Genomic DNA, 21,804 nt, shown 5'->3' with positions numbered 1-21,804 from the left:
AGACCAGCTGGCTGCCACTCTTGATGGCTCTCTAGTCTGCTATACAAGGCTTCCTGGGGAGAGGAACTTTCCCAGTTCCCCCTCATCAGTGAAGGCCAGTGCTGCTTCTCCAGCTCCCCAGCCAGCTACCTGTCCCCAGGCATGCCAGGCTGGGACAGTTCTGCTCCCTGTGGGTCTCAGCACCATCCCCATCCTGTGTGGAGCAGATAGGTGGGCTGGGCTTTAATCTCCCCTGCCTTCCTCAATCTCCAGCCCCTACTGTGCTTCCCTGGGGCATTGCCAGGGGACGGCACAGAGCATAGAGGGTAAACTGTATGACCTTGGATAACTGAGATTCCTTTTCTGGACCTCAGTTTCTACATCCCTGAAATGGGGACAGTAACAGTCTTGTTGAGGCTGAAGAGACAGTGCAGAGAGAAGCTGGCTGAGACACACAGCCCTTCTGGAGGAGGAAGAGATGCAGGGAGGATATGCTGGGGGACAGAGCCAGCCTCTGTCTGCTTCTGCTTTGATAGGGGGATAGTTTTGTCCTTGACTTCCAGAGACAGATACAGACCCATTCCCAGCCATCTTGGGGGTATCTACTGTCCTATCAGATCCTCAAGTCCCATATCGGATGTCATCCCAGACACCGCTGCCTTCTTTGACTGCTAGGAAAGGGGCTAGACCCAGGAAGCTGCATGGGCCAAGAGCAGACAGAAGCCTCAGGTCATCAATTCTCTTGCTGTGAAATGATTCATGGACACCCAGAAACTACCCGGTGCCAGTCTCTGTGCTCTGGACAGTGCTCAGGGTGCACCGGTGCCCTCAGGGCGAGCTCGGAATTCAGATCCATAGGCCCTACCTTGAGAGTTCCAGTTCTTCTGCAGCCCCGGGACACAGCTTGGCTTGCAGTGGGGTGGGATGTACAGCTAGGGAGACCCAGTAAAGTGGAATTTCTTATGCCAGGCCTGCTTAATAGAAGCAGAAGGCCCTGGGCAGCTTTCTCAGCATGAACAGGGTCTCAGACATGGGTTTACCTTCTACAAAATAGAAGTTCGGGGCTACTCGTTTACAAATCAAGAATTCTTAGTGAACAACAGAAGAATATGAAACCAAGCCCAGAAACATGGGGGCTCTGGGTGACTGACTTTACAGTCCACCCATCCTGTCACTACACTGGAGACCCAGCCAAGTGGGTCACTTGCTGGGACAAGGTCAAAAGTGTTCAGGCCCATGTGTATTTGGGTCCAGCTCCAAGCCTCAGAGCCCTCTCTTGATCCTCAGAACTGCCGCTAACAACTGGCTTGAACCTGTCCCATCTCCCATTCACTTTACTGTCCTCACTCCAGAGTGGCAGCAGCCTTCTCTGCCAGCCTTGAGTCCTATGCACACGGCACTACCATCATCTCCATAAAGTGCCTCTCTAGTTCCCGTCACTCCCCTGTCCAATAACCTTCAATGGCTCCCTCCTGCCCACAGGATAAACACTAAACCCTGTAGCATGGCTACTGGCCCCTGCCCTGCTCGGCAGCTTCATGTCCCAACAGCCCCTAGGCAGCTCTTCCAGCCAGGCTCACCAGCCCAGTCCACCTTTCTCAGTCCAGTACCTTACCTGGAAGGCCCTCCTCAGTTCTCCCATCTCACAAACACCTGCCTGGGGAACCTCCTTAGATCCTTGGTCTCTTCCTGGGTTACTAACTAGATCTACCCAGGCCTGTCCTCTAAGACTACTAATTTCATTCTCCCCAGAACCTTAGAGGAGAGGTTATTTGGCTATCCTCATTTTACCAGTGAGATAACAGAGATCCAGAGAGGCTGAGAAACTTGCCGAAGGTCACAGAGTTTCAAACAGCCCAATCTCTGATGTCCCAGCAGTCAGTAGAAGCCCAGCCAGTCTAACTCCTGATCCATCCTCTGTAAGTCTTTTGGTAAGCAAGCACTCCTTTCCCCTTCCCTTCCCTCCCCTCCCCTCCCTTCCTTCTTCTCCCATATCTCTTCTCTTTCTCTCTCTTACGGTCTCTGTCTCTCTCTTTCTCTCTTTGAGGCACTAGGGCTTGAACTCACGTTTATTCTTGCTAAGCAAGCACTTTACCACCTGAGCCATTCCCAGCCTATATGTTTTTTGGTACTAACTAAGCACCTATTATGGTCCTATTCTTGCAGTGGCCCAATACACACACTGCTGGGTTCTAACACAAAGGATTGTGGGAACAGCCACAAGAAAACCATCAAGAGCCCCACTTCTATCAAAATGACTGCACCTACTCTCATTTAAATCTCACCATTGCCCTGAGGCAGGTATTTGATTTTCCATTAGACATTGAGGGAACTGAGACCCAGCAAAGTAAATGATGGAGATCACAAAACAGAACCTAGACTCAAACTCCAAAATCTGAAGCTCCCAAGCTGTGTTGAAGAACATGGCTAAGGAACTACTGATGGATACATGAAACGTGGACACATGAAGACTTAAGTCCCATCCATAACACACAGCCACCCCTGGTCCTGCTTACTTAACACCTGGCAGAGGAGTTGAGTAAACTTGAGGCTCCCAGCTGGGATCTGGCAGTCAACTGCCAGAGATAGCCTGTCTCTTACCTCCTGCTAGGATACTCACCAGGCCCAGCTCGAAGACAAGATGTTTCCTTTTAGGCTGGGAATGTGGCTTAGTGGTGCTTGCCTAGCATGCATGAAGCCCTCGGTTCAAGTCTTTGGCACTATATTCACAGAAAAAGACGGAAGTGGTACTATGGCTCAAACGGTAGAATGCTGGCCTTGAGAAAGCTCAAGGACAGCGTTCAGGCCATGAGTTCAAGCCCCAGGACTCACAAAAGAAACATTTCCTTTTAACAATTATTGTTATTAGCTGGGCACTGGTGGCTCACACCTGTAATACTAGCTATTTAAAAAAATGAGATCCAAAGATCACAGTTCAAAGCCAGATTAGGCAGGAATGTCCGTGGGATTCTGATATCCAGTTAACCACTCAAAAAAAAATCACAAGTGGAACTGTGGTTTAAAAAGGGAGAGCAAGGCCTTGAGCAAAAGAGCTTAGGGACAGTGCCCAGGCTCTGAGTTCAAGTCCCATGATCAAAAGCAACAACAAAAATTATTATTAAGCGGGTGCTGGTGGCTCACACCTGTAATCCTAGCTACTCAAGAGACTGTGTTTGAGGACTGTGGTATCAAGCCAGCCTGGACAGAAAAGTTTGCAAGACTTGTATCTTGAATTAACCAGCAAAAAGCCAGAAGTAGAGTTATAGCTCACGTGGTACTGCATCATCCTTGAGCAGAAAAAGCTAAGAGTGCCCAGGTCCTGAGTTTAAGACCCTATACCAGCAAACACAATAATTATTTCAAGGTGCCAGTGGCTCACATTTATAATTTAGTACAACAATTATTGTGAGGTGCCAGTGGCTCATGTCTATAGTCTTAACTACTAAGGAGTCTGAGATCTGAGGATCATGATTTGAAGCTGGTGAGGAAAGTCTCTGAGACTCTTATCACCAATGAATCACCAAGAGGCAGAAGCAGAGCTGCTGCTAAAGTGGCAGAGTACTAGCCATGAGCAAAAGAAGCTCAGAAACAGGAGCCTGGGCCCAGTTCAAGCCCCAGAACCTGCACATGCACACACAAAATAGTATTACCATCACTGCTGCTACTTGCATTTGACACTGATCTGGGTGCAGCCAGGAGGGCGTGTCTGTGAAGGGGTGGCACCCTCCATGACCAGCCTGAACTCTTGCCACGTGGGACAGCCCCACCAGTGGGCTGCCAGCGACAGGGGTCTGTCCCTGCTTACTTATCAAGCTGATATCCCACAGGGGGCTGCTCCCTCCCCGCCCATCCGGCTCCAAGCCTGCCGACTGGAACCAGACCTGGAGGAGTGGGCCAGCAGGGGACACGTAGGAAGGGGCCAAGCCCTCACCACAGGCCCCTTTGCAGTTCAAAGTGCCACTCTCCAGCGGCTGTCCCTTCAAAGGGCAGACAGCGCCTGCCCTGGGGTTGCTGTACCAGCAGTTAGTCTGGAGCCAGGAAAGCACTGCTGAGGTAAAGAAGGGCCTGGCCTAGGAGGTCGGCCATGCTCCTCTACTCTCTCCTTTAAATCTCTTGCTCTGAGGGCATGGGCTGGCCTGGAGGACCTCTACCCTCCAGAGCAGGGGGGCTGGCTGTACCTTGCAGTGCAATCCTGGGAAGCCTACCATCTTGCTCCCCTAAGTTATTTACAAAACATCCTAAGGGTACAGAAGGCCACATATGAGAGCAATGTAGACAATTAACAGTAACTCACAGCCTCAAACCCCTTAGCCCTTTGTTAGCTGTGTGACCCAGGCAAGTCACTTTCCTGTGCTTTTGGTTCCTGTTCAGCAAAATGGGGCTAAGATAGGGAGATGCCCTGCCCAAATCACACAAGGCAGGACAAGGACACACACACACACACACACACACATACACCTCAATGCCAAAATGTACTCTGCTATGCTTAGGATGGAAGTGAGGAAGTTTAGGTCAAGTAAACCCCAGATGTTCCCCTAATTTGGTGGCTTCAGGCTGAGTAGTGGTCCCGGAGGCTAGGCCACTGTGTCTCAGATGCTAGCTCCATTCTCTGAGTCCCCCACTGACTGTGTGACTCTGGTGGGTGGCTTTACCCCTAAGCCCAGTGGAAACCCAGATAATCAAGAGTGCTTTCAGAAACACTCCTCAAACTTGGGGAGTCAAGGACTTCGTTTTCTAAGTACTAGTTCTCATGCCTACCTTTCTCAGTTCCCTGTAGACAGCAGCACTTTTTCCTTGCCTGCTGAAGCTGTGTGACCTTGGGGAGAAAAGAAATCACTGCACCACTCCTGTCAAGTCCCAGCAAAAGGGGAAATGACAAGCGCAGAGTGCCTGTCCCAGAAGCTGCAAGAAGAGCCTGTCAGATAATTCCCACCAACCTTATGGATGCACAGAATATATCATAAACTGTTGATTCAATAAACAACATGAAGCAGTATGCCAGGCTGCCACCAGGACACTAAACCCAGCAAGAGACCAAAATCTGTCTTCCAAAGGATCTCTTATGCCAGTTTCCTTATGCCACAAGCTTTGAGCTCTAGTTCTAGTTCTACTTAATAGCTGTGTGGCCTTGGCCAAGTTACTCAACTTCTCTGCCTAGCGCCTACCTCTTAGAATCCCCAAAGAAAGGCAAGTGACCAGCAGAGAGCAGTGCCTCAGGGACAGAAGTGCTAACCCAGCATGTCCCAGGCTAATAACTGCTGCTCTTGGAGCCTGCTCTGCCTATCTTGAGCCCCAGTACAGCTGCCCTGCTTTGGCAGCTCTCAAAGTTGCCTAGTGTTAGCTACTGGTCAATACCCTAGGCACCCTGCAGACCCAGGGCTGTGAGAGGCTTCCTCCCTGCTCTGTTTCCTTAGCAGCTGGAACGTGTAGAAAAGCACCAGCCTGCTGGGCTTGTCAAAGCAGGACTGCCTTTACTCGAACCAGCTTTACATGGTAATTTTGCGGTCATAACAACTATTTTCTTTACATACTGCTATGGAAAGCCCCCCTGCATTTTTTTAAACCTAATTGAAGATACTAGCAAGCATAAATATGCTGGTGTTTTTAATAAAAAAAAAAAGTGATGGAGGGAAGTATCCAAAGCTTAATCATCAGAAGCAATTTGTGTTTGGAGCAGGGACCTGTCACACACTGCCATCCCCACCCCACCCCCCACCACCACTTTCTGGCTGTCCTCTGGCTTCCAGGCTGGCAACTTCAGACCTGTGGCAAAAAAAAAAAAATAATAATAGTAATAATGAACAGCAGTGAGACCTGGAGGTACCCTGAAAAATATCCTGGAAAAAGAAAAACATATGCCAAAGAGTGTGGTGCAACAGTCATATTTCATGCCTGACTTTAGAGAATGTTAATAAGGATTAGAAGCATACTCCAACAGCACAACTATCAGTCAAGGCAGGGTAATTAATTTTACTTCAGATCTCTGCTCAGGAAAAGGAAAATTGTAAGTGCTATTTCTCAGTCTCCAGGTTGTCCCCTTGCACAGGGACAACCCAAAGAATTTTCAGAGCTGCAGTTTCCAGGCCAGCTGTAACCTGGGCGTTGCTGGCGGCCCCTCCTCATCTGTCACGTGGATTTGAAGTTCTTTTCCAAATTGTAATGATATCAAGCTCCTCCCCCCCACCCAGGATTGGCTAATAAATATGATTAAGATAACACGTCCCAAACCACATGTCCTCAGCTCAGCCTCTTACATGTGGAGGACAGATGTGTCTTCTGTGCACAGATGACCCAGCGGCTGCTCCCCTGAGGCAGTGACCCTGGGAGATGAAGCCTGGAGAGGTCCCTGAGGACCAGTGGCCCTTAGGGTCCTTGCCAGTCTGATGCCCTCCTAGTGACCCACTGTGGAGAGGAAGAACCAAGCCCAGGAAGTGTGGGAGTCAGATAAGACCAGGACTAAAGGATACAGGACTATGTTCACCTGGTTCTTGTCTCTAGCTGTCCCAGTCCAGACAATAAAGTCCCTAAGTCTACAAGGCCTAGAATATTCTCAATCATTCCTTTTGAAGGCCACCTTTCAGCTTTTTTTTTTTTTTAAGAGCTAAGGTCCTTAAATCTCAGTGGGAAAGAGGACAGAGGAAGCCAACATTACAGGCAGAGTCCAGGAGAGGTGTCTGGAAGGAACTGTGAAGCCACCATGTGGATACTTCTCTGTACGGCATCCAAAGGCATGACTGCACCTTGCCTTGGTGTCCCCACTGCTACAGAGATCTTGAAGAGCCTCCAGACATTCCGCAGCAGCCCAGAGACCGTGTGTGTGTGTGTGTGTGTGTGTGTGTGTGTGTGTGTGTGTGTGTGTGTGTGTGTGTGTGTGTGCCTTCTTTGAACTCAGGGTTCTTGAGAGGGCTAGAGATCTAGCCTGGAGGCTTGCTATAGTTGAATGCCTAGCTCTCACTCTGAAGATAATGGGGTAACTGGCTCAGAGCTCAACGTTAGGGGTAGGGGAAGAGCCTGTCCCCCAACAAACAGTCCCCTCCCACATGCAAAGAAGGCTGTGAGTCAGGGTGTGAGTCCCGATTTCCTGATAAACTAGGAAGAGAGAAACAGTCATTTCAAGTGAGGCTAGGCAGAAGGGTCCTAGGCAATCTAGCAGGCCACCCCACCAGAGTCCCTTGAAGGAATGTCCCTAGGAGGAGGGGGCTTCCAAGCCCACACTAGGAAGGCACTCCACAGGCAAAAAGGGTGAATACAGAAGGGAGAGGTGGGGGCAGGCACGGGGGGGGGGGTATGCAGCCAGGAGGAGCTCCAGCCACCTGCAGAGCCAAATTGAGGCAAATGTAGGTACTTGGAAGGGACTGAAGAATTTCCTTCTCTGTTCTAAGGCTGCTCTGGGCAAGCAAAGAGCCCCAGGAAGCCCCTGAGCTGGAGGAATCCCGATAGCCCGAAGCCCAGTGGAAGAAGTCACTGACTTGCTGTGTTGGGGGGGGGGCATTGACTGCTTCTGTCCTCCACCCCCTGAAAGCACATACTATGCCTCCCCCCGCCGCCCCCTGTGCAAAGAGCAGCGTGGAGCCAAGATCCCTTCTCTTCCCTGGTGGAGGAACCAGGACGATGGGTTAGATGCTGCGAACCCAGGGTGCGGCTAGCCCCGCTGATATGAACCATCTGCGTTGTCTTAGGCTGCCCCTCTGCCCACTGTCCCTCTGAACTCGGCCGGTTCCCGCGGGCCGTTTGATGCTTGCAGGGTCACAGACCCCCGCACACAAATCACCGCCGTGGGGCTGGGGGTAGGGCGGAGGCGCTGAAACCTAATCCACAAAGTTTGCTCTGCCGCCAGCTCACTCCTTCCCTCCTTGCTCGATGCCCCCTCTCTCCAAACAAGACTTATTTTTCTTGCCAAAAAAACAAAGTTGGTGTCAAGTGTTTCGAAGGAGAAAGTCTTTCCTCCGTCACCCCAGTCACCAAGAAGGGCTTGTGGTTGGCGGTGCAGAATACTGCACGCACGGGCTTTGAGGATGGTCTGGAGTGAGCCCTGCATCCCCTGTGTCGATCTCATAATTAATGGCTACAGATCCGGCTGCTCCTGGTCTTGCCTAGTCCCTCTGCTTCTCTGCACCCCTTCTCTGTATCCCTTTCCTTCAGAAGGACCCCCTCCTTGGGAGCTCTGGGTCCCAGCACAGCCAGAAAGGAAAGCATCACTTCCTGTCCTTCTCCCTCCCCATAAAACAGCCCCAAGCGAGTCGCTTTTACGAGGTGACACCCTGCTCTCAGCTGGATCCTCCCTGGGCCCTGGAGCCTGGACTCTGCTCTGCAGAGAAGACTGGGTGCAGTCAGGCGTCCCTGGAGCCCCGCCTAAGGGCTTTCAGAGGAGGCTGAGGAGCTAGGTATTGAAGAGTTCCCCTCCTGCCCTGTAGACAATGGGGGCCTTGCCTGAAACCCGCGGAGCAGTTCCCAAGGGCTGGGAGGCAGGTGTGGTACAGTATGGATCTTTGAGACTGCCTAGGTTTCACTTGGATATTGGTTTTACTTTTGGTTTTTTTGGCAGATATTTGGCCCCCGGAAGCCTGAGCTGCTGCCACCCCTTCTCCAAGACTGGACGCTCCCCACTGTGCCCAGAGGGAAAGGGCAGGGGCTCCAGCCCATGCTTCCACTGCCTAGTGCCAGGGCTGGAGTTCTGCTTGTCCAAGCTGGCACCTGGGGCTTGGACAAATCAGTGACATGGAAGGCTGGTGAGCTGGGCTAGCTCTGCTAGAAATGCCCTGGAAGAGATGTACAAAGGGTAGGCATACAGGGGCCAGCGCCTCGTGAAGCGGATTTCCCTGAGGACAGGAATATGGGAGGGGGCAGTTTGTTTTTTTTTTTTTTTTAAGGAATCTGGCATCTGAAGAATTGGCTGAGCTCACAAGTTGGGAACAGCCAACCCCGCAGCCCTGTGGACATGCAAGGGCCATGGGATTAGTCTCAGTGACCCAACAACCTCTGTCCCTTAGGATCCAGCACTGGACTCTCTACTTAGCCTCTCTCATCAATCCTGCTCTGGCCAGGAAGGTGGGTGGGTGTCCCTCCCAACACCACCTTTCCTGGGAAGAGGAAATTGTATTCTTCATTAATGACGGCAAAAACAAAAACAAAATTCCCTCCAAAGTGGCTCTATGCCTCCATTTCCCAGATACTGCCAATTGAGGCTCTGGTAAAGCACCTCACCTCTGCTGGTATGGTTGGAGGACTTCAGAGGCCCAGACCCCTCCAAAAGGAAAGGATCCAGGGAGCTCACGGCTTCTCCAAACCTCCCCCCTCCCACCCCTGCACTGCCCTCGGAAGGGGTGGAGGGGACACGGTTGTAAGGTGCTCCGCTCCTTTTCTCTGTTTGACATGAATAAGGGGATTAGGACGGCAAGTTTCCGTAGTTCACTCGGTGGGACAATGGGCCCTGCGGTTTGAGCTGTACAGCCCGTGATTAAACGACTGAGCCCTGTCACTCAGCACCATCCTAGGTACTTGTGTTCCTGACATAATCTTATTAGAAGATAAAACCAGCGAAATCCTTTTCATAATGAAAAGTTACATTTAATGGATGGACCCTGCCCGCCTTCCCCCGGTTGCTGTTGGATATGACTCGCTTGTAATTGGCATTTAAAGCGCCAAGTCCCGGAGAAAAAACTGGGGTTTAGGGTTTTTGTAATCCCCCTAAACTGTCTTTGTTCGAAATCTCCACAGATACAAGTCTGTTAAGAGTAAATATTTGTGGATTGATACAACCACATTTCCCCCCCTGCAAACCAAATCTAAAAGAAAGGAGGGGGGAACCCCTGCCCACCGCCCAGGGGCTGGGGTGCCGGAGGAGAAGGCTGGGGAAGGTTGCTCAGCGGGCGAGGCCAACTCTGCATGGGCTTCAGGCAGCCTCGTGCCTTTGGGAACCCAGAGACTTGGCACATTTCTCAGAGGAAGGTATGGGGGGGGGTGAAAATCTTAAGACTTTTTCCCTTCAATTTTCCCTTCCCTTAATAAACAAACCTTCCAAACTCACTACTTTTGGGCCTGCGCACAGGGGTGGAGAGAAGGGTTTGGGGAAGGGGCGGGCTTCGCTCAACCCCAAAGGAAAACTGAGCTCAGTCCCCTCTCCTCCTGTCTCCGGCCAGCCCGAGCCTTCAGTGGCTCCCAGGGGAAACCGATCCTTCTGGGCCGTGCACCGGGAGAGCCTTCAGCTCTCCTAGGATCTCCCAAACGCGCAGGACCCCGGAGGCTGCGGCAACCCCCCCTCCCGCTCCCCGCTCCAGCCCAGCCTGTCTGGGGTCTGGGATCGGATTCCTTCATAAATCAGCCGCTGGGTGAAAGGGCTGCGCTTTGGAGAGGGAGGGCCGCTGGCGCGCATTAGAGCGCCCGGTTCCCAAATCCGGGCTAAACCCCTGGTGACACCGAAATTCATCAACCTCCCGGCGTACGCGGGAGCCCAGCAGCCCCGGAACCCGAGGTGCGCGGGGCTGGGCTGGCGCGCTCTCGGGGAGGAATGAAGAGGGGCTGGGGCTGCTGAGAGGATCACCTGGAGGAGAGCGGGGCCGAGCCCGCCGAAAGCCGCAGGATGGTGTGCTCCAGCGCTGGGTGGTGAAGGAAGCTCGCGCTGGAGGAAGGACTTGAGTCTAACCCTTCCTTCCTCTGGCTAAGGCTGGTTATTCGAAGCTGGACAACTGCGACCCCCCTTTACCCCACCTAGTAGGCTGGCCTCTAGGGAGAGCTTCAACAGTCCAGACACTGCATCTGGTCAAGACCTGAGGACTTAGGGATGGGATCGGGTTAGGAGTTAAAGCAGTGGGCAGAAAGTGTTTACCCTTCTCCAGCGCACACGTAGAGCTGACCGGGTTACCTTCGCAGGCCCTCAAGAAGCACTCATCCATTCCCTTCCCTTCATACACTGTGCACCCCCACTCTCCCATCCCCAAGCTGTCCCCTGCAAGTTCATCTACAGGGTTCCTGCTCAAGAGTCTGTTGGGGAAAATGGGACTTGTGTTCCACAGAATCCTAGGTGCCCATCACAGCTGTCCCTGCACGGAGGAGCAACCTTTGGCAGGCAGACCTGCCCATTCCCCTCTCAGGGGCGCGATTCAGAACCCAGAATCCAGACCCCAGACTTGGCCAGGAGGAGCGGATGGGCAAGGCCCCTCCACAGACCTTTCTAAGCAGCGGCAATTTCTAGGCCTCCCACGCAAAGCAGACAATGCATTCCTGCCAGACAGAGCAGCCTCTCTCTAGCTCTTCCCCGCAGGAAGAAAGAAAATGAACATTGACTGACTGCCTATATAGGCCGGCACCTTTGGGTTTGTTCTATTTTATCCCCAAAGCAGCCCTGTGAAGTTGGAATTATCAACCATGGTAAAGAGGGTCCTGAGTCTCAGGGAGGCGGCAAAAGTCCTTCTCGAAAGGCCCTGGGCCCGTGTCACTAGGAGATAAAAAGGTTCTCCAGGTTCTTCGTGCCAAAGCTATAATTGCCAACAGTCTTATTCTGCCTTTGAGAAATTGTGCCGTACCCATAGCGCCTCTGCTTGGAGATCACCCCACAGCACCTCTGAACTCCACAGGCCTAGGCAGCTCAGGCCTGGACTGGAGCCCACGGCCTGTACAGCCCCATTCACATAGCAGTCTAGGCACCACGGGAGAGTCACTGAGTCCTCTCCACAAGGGGAAGTGCACACCCAGCTTGTCACTAATTCAGTGCTGCTCCTCCCCTCCCGTCATCATCCCTGCTGAAGCACCCGCAAGATGTAAGGCGGTGGGGGCTTCGGGGAGGGGAGGCGGCTGGCAGCCCTGTGTCCCAGCATGCTCCTCTATCCACCATCTTTCTTTAGGTATGGGCACCTCCACAGCTCTGGGAAGTCCCGAGAACCTTCTCTCTCCAACTGGCAAGCTCCCCACTTCACTGGCAAAGTTTCTCACACCGTAGAAGGCCAGGAAGCAAAATCTTTGTTTCTTTCAGAACCAAGACTCCAGCTCTGGGGTTTTCTGTCAGCAGCACTCCTGCAAGCTCACTGAAGTACCAGGCCAGCCAGGTGCTGAGCCATCCACCGGGGCACTCCTTAGGCTCTCCCGGAGTCAAAGCTTCCCCTACGGTGTACTCACACATCCCAGACTCCTCCCCTCCTCTTCTGGGTTCTAGGGTCAGCAGGGCAGACCCGAGGCTGCCAGTTAAAAACTCAGAGATGGATACAATATTGCCCAGGGAATAACAAAGGAAGGGCTCCTGCAGAAATTTATTTGTACTGATCAGGCTAGTTTTGCAAAAGGTAAAGGACATTGAGGAAGTGCTGTCAGCCAGGCCTGAAACCTAAGAAAGGTGCCATTTGGAGCACAGTGGCCCCTTATGCACGACCCACCGGTCCACACCACAGCAGTAGTGAGAGCAAACACAGGCCCTTCACTGGCCATCACTTACACCTTACCCCCAAATTACACAAACTTGAAACATTTTCCTAGGAGAAGATGGATGCTTCAGGAGAGTCAAGGTCAAGGCTGGGCTGTTTAAGGTATATTATTAACAAATAAACATTTACTGCAAAAAAAAACAACAAAAATGAGAGAGCGAGCGATAGAGAGAAAAACTCTATAGGCCACCAGGGATCCAAACCATGTTGCTTTTGGCATCAAATGACAGGAGACATTTATGACATGAATGGAGAACCCCAGCCAGTTGATGAAATGGCAAACGTCTGCCACTTTGCTTCCTCTGCCTTCCTGAATCAACTTTTTCAAATACAGTTTTCAGTCTCACTCTCCCCACTTTCCCTCCCCACTTCTGGCTGCAGTGGCAATAAATATACACAATTTTGATTTTGCTCTTTCTGCCATCAGCATAGAGTCTGGAGGTTGGAGAGAGCCTGAGGAACTTCCGGTTGGGTCAGCCAGAGAGGCAAAAACCTACAGTCCCCCTCATTCCTGGTTGACTGACAGTTTGCACTCACTCCTGGATAGAAGGCTAACCCAGCCTCCTGCTTCCCTCTTGCAAGCCAAGGCCCGATGGTTGTGTCCAACAAATTGCAAGTTATAACTCATGTCATTGGGAGTATCCTCCGTCCTACAACCAAAGTGATGTTCCCCACACACTCCTTCCATTTCTTTCTCTTTTAAAAGCTCGTGGCCATTGAACAGAGAAGGTTCCTTGAGGCAGCCAAGCTAGCCCCACACCATTGGAAACCTCACAAAGCTACAGAGCCTGGGATAGATATCTCTTCTCTACCTTTCACCCTTGCTTTTACTCTAAGAACTGCACTGAATTTCTCCCCTACATGCCCTCTTCCAGATCAGCCTCAGAAATGTAGGCTGAGCTTTATTCTCTGTCTCTGCATCACAAAAACAATAAACACAGGCAGTTCTTCAAATATAAAATCATATTACTGAATATGCTTTTCCAAGTGATATGCAGACCCTGGAGATGCCAAATGTTCCCCAGTGGAAACATCACTGGTCCGGGCAGACCTCTATGCCCACTCTTCAAAAAAGCAGAACAGCATACCAGAGCTCCCCCCTCCCCCACCCTCCCCCTCCCTGAGCCAGCCAGTGTCTGTGCTCATCTTCACAGCCAGAAGTTTCTCCAGCACTCAGGTGCAGGAAAGGATAATGGAACTGTGTGGAATGAAACACTGCCCCTTGCAATTCTCACAGCCACCCTGCAATGTGATATCATTGTGTCCAGTAGAGAACCCAGGCTCTGGATGGACAGGTTGAGTGCTGGGGCTGGAAGGTGAGCCACAGGCTGTACCGCAGAGTTTCACACTCTTTACATAGCAGTGAGGCAGGACCTTCAGGGCCCTTTTATTCCTGGCAATGCCCCTCATCCTCTCTGCACCAAGAAGCTCATGCTCAGCAAGCCCAGCATGCCAGCTGCACCTTGGACATGGGACCTGCCTCAGTCTATGTGTCTTTGGAGAGAAGGCATTCTGGGTGACAGCAATATTAACAACATTAATGCTGCTAATGACATGGTAAACAAGAACTGGGATACCTATCTGCTGCCTATAAAAATGCTTTTGTCCCAGTAGCAACCCCACCACATTGTAGGTTACACAAAAGATTAGGTAGGTGCTGGAGGCTGTGTCTTGAAGCCTGGCTTCAAGGCAAAAAGAAGTGAGAAGTAATCAATCATCTATCACAGAACAGACCCTTGAAGCCTGCTTCGTCCACTTGAGAAAAATCTAGCAAACAAATAAGATCACACCAGCCCCGGGCTTGAGGAATAGGAGGTGAACTACGAGTTGCTGTGAATTATGCCTCAGTTGAGCAGATGACTGCAGGCTTGGAAAGGCCTGCCTGCTTGCTACCTTCCTGTCCACAACCCAAGGTGCTGGTGTTAAACAGATAGGCTCTCTCTAAGGAGCTAAGGAGTCCGGGACTTGGGCTGTAAGTGACACTTTCTCCTCGGTGAAGAGCTTGAGAGTCTCTCCATAAAGCAAAGTCTTGGCTCCTGATCCCAAGCAGATTCTACCCCAAGCTGTGGGCTGGGGAGACTTGGGTCCCCACTGGGTAGGGAGTGCTGCCGGGAAGTAGTGCCCTGCAGTTAGGCCCTTCCAAGGGAAGGAGAGCCACAGACAAGAGTCCTGGTTTTGCGCCCCGCCCGCCGGCTGCCGCACTCACACCTACTGCTAAGGTTCCTGGGTGAGTGGGCAAGCTGAGCCTCCTAGGAAGGCTACGTTGGTGTAAATACTTCCAATGAAAGGGATGTGCTGGAAGAACCTGACTGTGCCACTGGAGCTATGGCTAGCTTGGGGAGATTTTCCTTTCACACACACACACACACACACACACACACACACACGAACAAACACAAACAAAACAAAACAAACAAAACCATAGGCCAGCCTAGGACTGGGAAGGCTTTTTCTGAAAGTCCATACAAATCTAGATGCCCCTTCTTCTGCGATAGGAGCATTCTAACTGGGCAGGGAGCGGAGCCACAGAGCAGGCTGGGCACCGCGTCAGGCTCTGCTGCCCGCCGCGCCTGCCTGCTGGTCTACTGAAGACACCACAAGCCCTGGCCTCCCGTGCGAGCGCTCCAGGCAGGAGTCCCGCGTCCGGTCTCCTGTCCGGTGCGCTCTCCTCGCCTCGCACAAAGGCCCCCAGCGCGCACACCAAGGAGGCCTGGGTCACTAGACCTGAAGCTGTATTACAAGCGATTAGACTCCATTTTGTGACAGATTTTTGGACTCTCCCACCGACCCTCCCCCTTTCCGGAGCCTCCTCCAGGAATTCGCCACCTCCTCAGGATAAAAACCCTTTCCAGACCAGCCAGCAACAGACGGCAAGAAATGAGAATTGCATAATTCTACTTGGCCAAACCGCTAAGGAAAAAAAAAACTTGCCATGTGTACGATGTTGTTGTTATTATTATTTCAAGACAGGTTTTTCTATGGAGGATGAGAAAAGGTGTTCTCCACATTGTGGAGGCCGTGTTTCCTAACGATTCCTAACTAGGTTTTGTTTTAGAAAAGGGGCTGAGGCCCTGGCTGCTTTTTGTTTGTTTTTGTGTACACACACACACACACACACACACGCACCCACGCATGCATGCCACCGGGAGAATAAGAGGAATTTGTTGAACCACAGTGAAATGTCCAAATGCCATGGTTTGCCATCTCTTTGGTTCTACCAGCAGGAATGAGTGAATTTTATCAAATGCTATTTAAAAAGTACACAGATGTCAATTAATCACCCCCATGGTGCGTAAAATAACTTTGTACTTGGGGTTGCTGGAGATCTTTGAGAACAAAACGAAAGCAGAAAAACACTAAAAATGTCAACCCCTTGCTTTCTAAGGACAGACCCTGCAGCTCCCTACAGCCCAGTAAGGATGCATTTTTAGGAAAGTTGGGGGGGTGTTAATTTCCCAATGTGCTGACACAGACACCACAGAATCAAGAAGTCACGTTTCTGCTCCACTTGCCTGGATTCTGGTCTGAAAAGCATTTGTGAACAGATGAAACAAATATGCATCTGTGATTCTCAAAGAAAAAAAAGAAATGGTGAATATAAAGTATTTTTATTGAGTAAAGAACGCTGCTTTCCCCAGCATTGCTGGCTGGGAATTTGTCCCCAACATTGTCTTGCTAAGGGCCAGGCCACTAGCTCCAGCTACCAGAAGCCCATCTAGTACACATACTTAACTGGCATTTTTGGAAGAAAGAGGGGACTAGGGAGGAGGAGGAGGAGGATTTTGAGGAGAACGCCGGCCCTCACTCCACTGAGACTTCAGTAGCACAAGACCCATTCCAGACTCCCAACTCCAGACTCCCAATTTGAGATTGTACAGATTGACAAATTCACTCCCCACACCAGGATCCTTCTGCACTGAACACTATCTGAAAAGACTTCTCTTATTAAAAAACAAATATACTTTAGGCAAAGCAACATTTTTTTTTTGTAAAATGAGGGGTTTGCCACTCAATTCTAATTTGTGACCTTGTGGCTCTAGTAGCTTTCTTTTAAAAAGAAGCCCCTTAGTAATTGCAGGCATAAATACATACAGGTCACTGGAAAGAGTTTTTCTGATAATTAAAACAAAAATTTAAACTACACACATATTTCAGAGGCCTATTTCTACTTTCCTAGGCCTCCTGGCTCCACATGGTGAGCTGCCGAGGTCAGCCATACTGGTGAGAGCGCACCTCCAGGTCCAAGGAGCTCCCTCTGGCATGCTGCTCCCTGGACCACCTAATGTCACATCATCCGCATTTTATTTGTCCTGCTTTAAGCCAAGCTGCCAATGAACTGACCAGTGCCTTTTCCTTTTCGAGGAATTAGAATTCCAGGGTACTAGGACATGGCACAGACCAGATCAATGCCTGGTTGTGTGCCTAAATCTGGGGAGTGCAGGGAAAGAGGTTTCAGCTGAGCTCCAGAACCAGTAAAACAGTCAGTCCTCTGACTGGCCCACAGAAACCCCCATGCAGCACAAAAAAACAGGGTGCAAAAAACAGCTCTCACCTGTCTGTATCCCAGGGGGACATAGCCAGGCATCTCAGGGTAAAACCCAATGCCCTACCTAAAGATCTGGCGACCGGTTCCTACGATTTTCAGGCCTTAGCAGAGCAGTGTGAAGAGCAGGTAGACTATACTCATCATGAAGAACCTGCCTTTGTACCTCAAAATCCCTTCAAAGACTTGGTCACACAGGATTGTGTCTGAGCTGAAAGCCACAGAGCTAACAACCCACCCTGCAGTCCCATCAAGAAGGTTTTCTGAGCATCTCTCCAAGCACCCACTTGTCTGAGCAATGCTGCTTCAGAGGTTCCCCACAAACCCCAGCAGGTCAAAAGAAAAAAAAATCTTGTACCTAGTCTGCCATGTCCCCAGGCTTTTGATGGGCAAATCATACAGTCACAGTTAAAACACAGAAGTCAGTAGCTAGTTTGCTCGACCCATAGCTCAGACCCTTCAGCCCCAAGTACTGGAGTATACCAAGGGAAAATGAGCCACCCCTACCCAATACACTGCAACAAAGTAGGCCAACGGCGGAGAGCTGACCTGGTCCATCCCCCCACCTCACCCTGGACGCTTCAGCTTAGACTGCTTCTCCAGCCACGAAAAATTGTGTGTGCAAATTTCCCGCATAGAACGGTCTGCGGGAAGATGGATACCCATTTCTCCCAACCAGGGAATCAACGTGCAACAGGGAGCCTGTTCTGATGGGGCCCTCCCAGCCTGCTAAGCAGATATTTCAATGCCCAGTACCCACCTCCCTGGTTCCAGGAAATCGCCCCCCCCCCACCAACATAGCTGCCTCTGGGCTGGGAAAGCACATCTCCAAGCTTGGCTCTCTAAAACACTGCGTTTATTTGAAAATCAGTTCTCGGTCCCTACTTTGGGCCTCAGCGGGGCCAAAGCCCTTCCCGAGACCCAGGTATCCTATCTGCCAGCCGGCCCATAGCTTTTTGTCTTGTACCCCCAATCCAGCCTCCCCGCGCAGATTTCAGGGACAACAGATGGCATATAGGGGGTTATTTTCGGAGCCGGCCGGGAGGCGCGCAGCATTTAGAACTCTGGGCGCAGCGGGGGCCCCCACGGAGCGCAAAGCTGGCGGCGGGGCAGGAGCTGGCCGGGCTGGGGCGGCGGGCGCCAGCGGGGGAAGGAGGACGAGAGGCGCTTACTGTTGGTAGTCTTGTTTGCAGTACAGTTTCCGATCCCGGAAGTAGCAGCTGGTGGTGAGGGCTTGCTGACACGCCGCGCACTGCAAACACTCCTCGTGCCAGGACGATTCGTTGACTCGCATCAGGAAGCGATCGGAGATGGGCCGCTGGCAGCCCTCGCACACGGCGGGATGCGGGCAGTCGGAGCCTGCGGCGCACACAGCGAGAGCCCGGCCGTCAGCGCCGCCGGGCCCGGCCCAGCCCCTGGCGTCCCGGTCTCACGGCGTCCCAAGCCCCCAGCTGGGAGCCCGGGGGCGACCCCCGGAGCGGTGTCCGCTGCCAGCGGTCCTCCGGCCTCCGCTGCAGAGGCCGGGAAGCCCCGGCCAGTACGTCCCAGGCCATGCGCTCCGGCAGGGACAGGCCGCGGGCCTGGAGCCCCTTCGCCCGGTGCTTGCGCTCTCCGGTTCTCGGGAGACGCCGCGCTCGGGTTAAAACAAACGAGAAGGAGTGCCGCGCGCGGGGTCGCCGGCTGGGACGGAAAAAGGCTAGGCGAGGCGAGGCCGGGGCGCTTCGCTGGCGGACACGCCCCACACGGGGCGCTGGGGACCTTGTTTCCCTGCCTTCCCCAAACCTGCGGTCTGGATGACCCGGGGAACACGTTTTCTGTTCCCCGTTGTAGAAGGTCCCCCTTTCCAGGTGACCCGGTACCTCTCAGCCTCGCCAAGGTGACTCTACTTGGGTCCCGCATCACTCACCCGCCTGGACCACAACTCCAGATCTGGGCCCGGTGAAGGTGGAGGGGTGGCGGCGGCTGGAGCCGTCCAGTGCTCTCCTCCTGGGTGAGGTCCCCGCACACTGTCCACCCCCCAACACGCCCTGGGCGTGCTTGCTGCCCCTCTGGCGGTCATTCCAGGGGTCCTGCCCCTGTGTCCGCTCCCCACGTCCTGCCAACCCGTTTCCTTCATCCGCTGGCCGGGATGCCCCTGGCCCCCATTCGTGACCGCTCGGGCGTCCGTCCCGACCTAGCACTCACCGAGCAGCACCCCTAGAGTGGCGGGCCCGGGTCTCAGGGCGTGCTCCTCCATCTTGATGCCGTCCAACATCTTGGCGCACTCGGTCTGCCCACGAGGGAAACACCTCTCCAGCGACTCGGGACCTGTTGCTATATCCATGGGACGCGGGACGCGCCGCGGACCTCGCCGGCCGGACTGCTGGCCGCCGCCCGCCCGCCCGTCCGCCCGCTCCCCGCGGCCGCGGCCCTGGAGCCGGGGAGGCGCGGCCCCCGCGGGGCTCGGGCTGCAGCAGCCGGGGCCGTCCGCTGGCCCGGGTGAGCTCGGTGGAGCGGCGGCGCGCTGGCCCCGGGCCCCGGCGTCGTGCGGGCGGGCCGGGGCGGCTGCAGCCCGCGCCGCGCTCTCCCGGACACTCGCGGCCGCGCGCGCCGGCTCCTCTGTCACCTGCTCGTCAGCCCCGGAGCCCGGCGGCGGTGGTGGCGACGGCGGCGGCAGCAGCGGCGGCGGTGGCAGACGGAGCCGCGGGGAGGAGGCGGCGGCCGCGGCGGCGGCGGCGGCGGCGGCGGGCGGGGGAGGGGGCGGGGGTGCAGGGGCGGCCCCGCGGGCTGGGGGGGCGCGGGCGGCGCAGCGGGGTCCCGGGCGGGGCGCAGCGGGCCGCGGGGCTCCGGGCGCGCTCCCCGCGCTACTCCAGTGCCATGGTGCGCCCGAGGAGCCGCTCGGTTTAGAGCTGGGGCTGGCGGCGGAGGGATACTCCGGCCGGGAGCCGCCTCACCCCTCCTCAAACTTCCTGACATTTGAACTCATTGGTGCGCCTCGTATCCCTGCGCCGGGATGAGCCGGCGGCTCCACGTCAAATAGTGCCGGGGCCGCCCCCCCGCGGGCGGGCTCCCCGCGCCCCGGGCCTGCGCCCCGAGCCGCGTCCGGCCCCGGGTGCCGGCCAGGGGAGCCCCGGCGCGCCCGGCCGGCCCGCCCCGCCGGCCCGCCGGCCCGTCTCGGAAGTTTAGGTCTCCTTCGGAACAAATCCCCTGCCCCACCCCCTTGAAAAATTGATTTGGGAGTTGGGGAATGAAGGCATTCTTTTTCCTTTCTTGCCTTCTTTATTATTAATATTTCGTAAAGCTCCAGTGCTGGGAGGAGTGGCCCTGAGCGCGGCGAGGCCAGACCGACCGCGCAGACGGCGGGCTGCGCAGCGACGCCGCGGCCGGGAAGCGGCCGACGGGGACCCCGGGCGCGGGCGAGGTAAACCGAGGTAGGGCGCCGGGCACGAGCTGGCGGCAGCGCGGGTCCTGGCCAGCGCGCTCCACCGAGGGCTCTGGCAGTCGGGATCCAGGCGGAACGAAGGAGAGGACTGCTGGCCCCGGACTCTCCAAAAGTGGCCCTGGCCCCGGGGGTGGGGGAGTGGGGGAAGGATCGGGCGACCCCGGGGTTTGCCGGAAAGCTCGGGGCCTGGCAGAGATTGGGCGGAGGAGGTGAGCCCAGAGGGGCCTCGAGGCCGAGCGTGGGCAACGCGGGGGTAGAGGAAGGGCTGGTTCAGGCCGGGCGAGTTGAGGGGACCATTGGAAGTGGGGAAGGGTCCCGGGCGGGGGTGACGGTGGTGGCCGCAAGCTGGGGCCTCCTGGGGTTCGGAGGCGAGGCGTGTGGGGAGCCGTGGTTCCCGAGGTCTAGGGACGTGGGCTCGGCCCCACCGAGGACCTTGGGTGGACAGCTGGGACAAGCCTTCTTTGGAGGTGGCCGAGGGGTTGTTCTCGGGTCTGGGACAGTGCCCTGACCAGCCAAACCGGAATGGGCCTCCACACTGCGGGTCCAAGGCCCGCGGAGCCCAGCTGGCGACTTTTGCGCCCGTCGGGCCTGACACCAGCGTCGGATGCTAGGGGACACCGTGTCCGGGGCTATGGAGGACAGCGCCCATCTGTGGCCCCCAGGCCTCCTCTCCTCCGCCCCCCGCCCCAGGACCGGCTCATCCGGGCTCCGGAGGGCGAAGGCGGCCCAAGAGCCGGCGTTGGCTGCCCCCTCCCCGCCCGGAGCGGGGCAGCGGCGCGGAGCCAGGCTGGGGGCGGAGGGCATGGGGGGGCGGGTCCCTTGACCCCGCTGGAGGCGAGAGGGCGGGTCGGATTTGGAGCCTACGGGAGGCTCGGTCAGAAGTGGCCTCCGGTGCCTCGGGGGGCCCTCACGGAGCGGCCCGGCTTTGTGGAGGATTAGAGGCTGCCGCCCCACCCCAGTACCTGCGTGTGTGTTGGTGGGTATCGGGGTGGAACTGTGTGCGTCCAGGCTGCCGCGTACGTGTGCACCGGGCTGCACTCGTGTGTGTGTGTGTGTGTGTGTGTGTGTGTGTGTCCGCCCCTGACACTCTCCGGGCCCCGTGTGAACCTATATCTGATTTCCTTGCATCCTTGAGCGTGCCGCAGAAACCTGCAGTTTCTTCCGTGCTGCTGCATCTTTGTACGTGTGCCTTGCGTGCCTTTGTGAGTGTCCCCGTGTGTCTGTGCCCTGTGTCAGTCTAGCAGGGCGCTTACATCTTTGTGTGGGTCTCAGCCTCCCTAATGTGTCTGGGAGATTGGGGGGGGGGGGGTTGTGTGTGTGTTCATGCATGTGCATGTTACCTTTGTGTTATCCTGGAGCTGCTGAATGATCATGCATCTCCCAAAGGTTTGTTTTGTTTTTAAAGGTGTGTGTGGCTTTTTGTTCTGCATCCTTCTCCTCGCCTTTGT

At 54.6% G+C, this 21,804-nt stretch overlaps 1 protein-coding gene across 2 annotated transcripts in view; it reads right to left on the bottom strand.

Moving 5' to 3' along the window:
• Nucleotides 1-19,258, bottom strand: part of Lmx1b (LIM homeobox transcription factor 1 beta) — a 70,397-nt gene extending 51,139 nt beyond the window's left edge. For both annotated transcript variants that reach the window (XM_090329215.1, XM_090329217.1), the window contains exons 1-2: nucleotides 19,120-19,258; nucleotides 18,108-18,294 (exon numbers count right to left, since the gene is read on the bottom strand). In XM_090329215.1, the coding sequence (XP_090185341.1) occupies nucleotides 18,108-18,294; nucleotides 19,120-19,258 (326 nt within the window). The remainder of the gene's footprint in view (nucleotides 1-18,107; nucleotides 18,295-19,119) is intronic.
• Between the last annotated feature and the right edge of the window lie 2,546 nt (nucleotides 19,259-21,804).

This window comes from Megascapheus bottae, chromosome 3 (genome assembly GCF_031878675.1).
Source record: "Megascapheus bottae isolate mThoBot1 chromosome 3, mThoBot2.hap1, whole genome shotgun sequence".
Classification (NCBI taxonomy): Eukaryota; Metazoa; Chordata; class Mammalia; order Rodentia; family Geomyidae; genus Megascapheus; species Megascapheus bottae.
The sequence above is the reverse complement of the archived record's forward strand: the minus strand, read 5'-3'. Positions and strand labels throughout refer to the sequence as shown.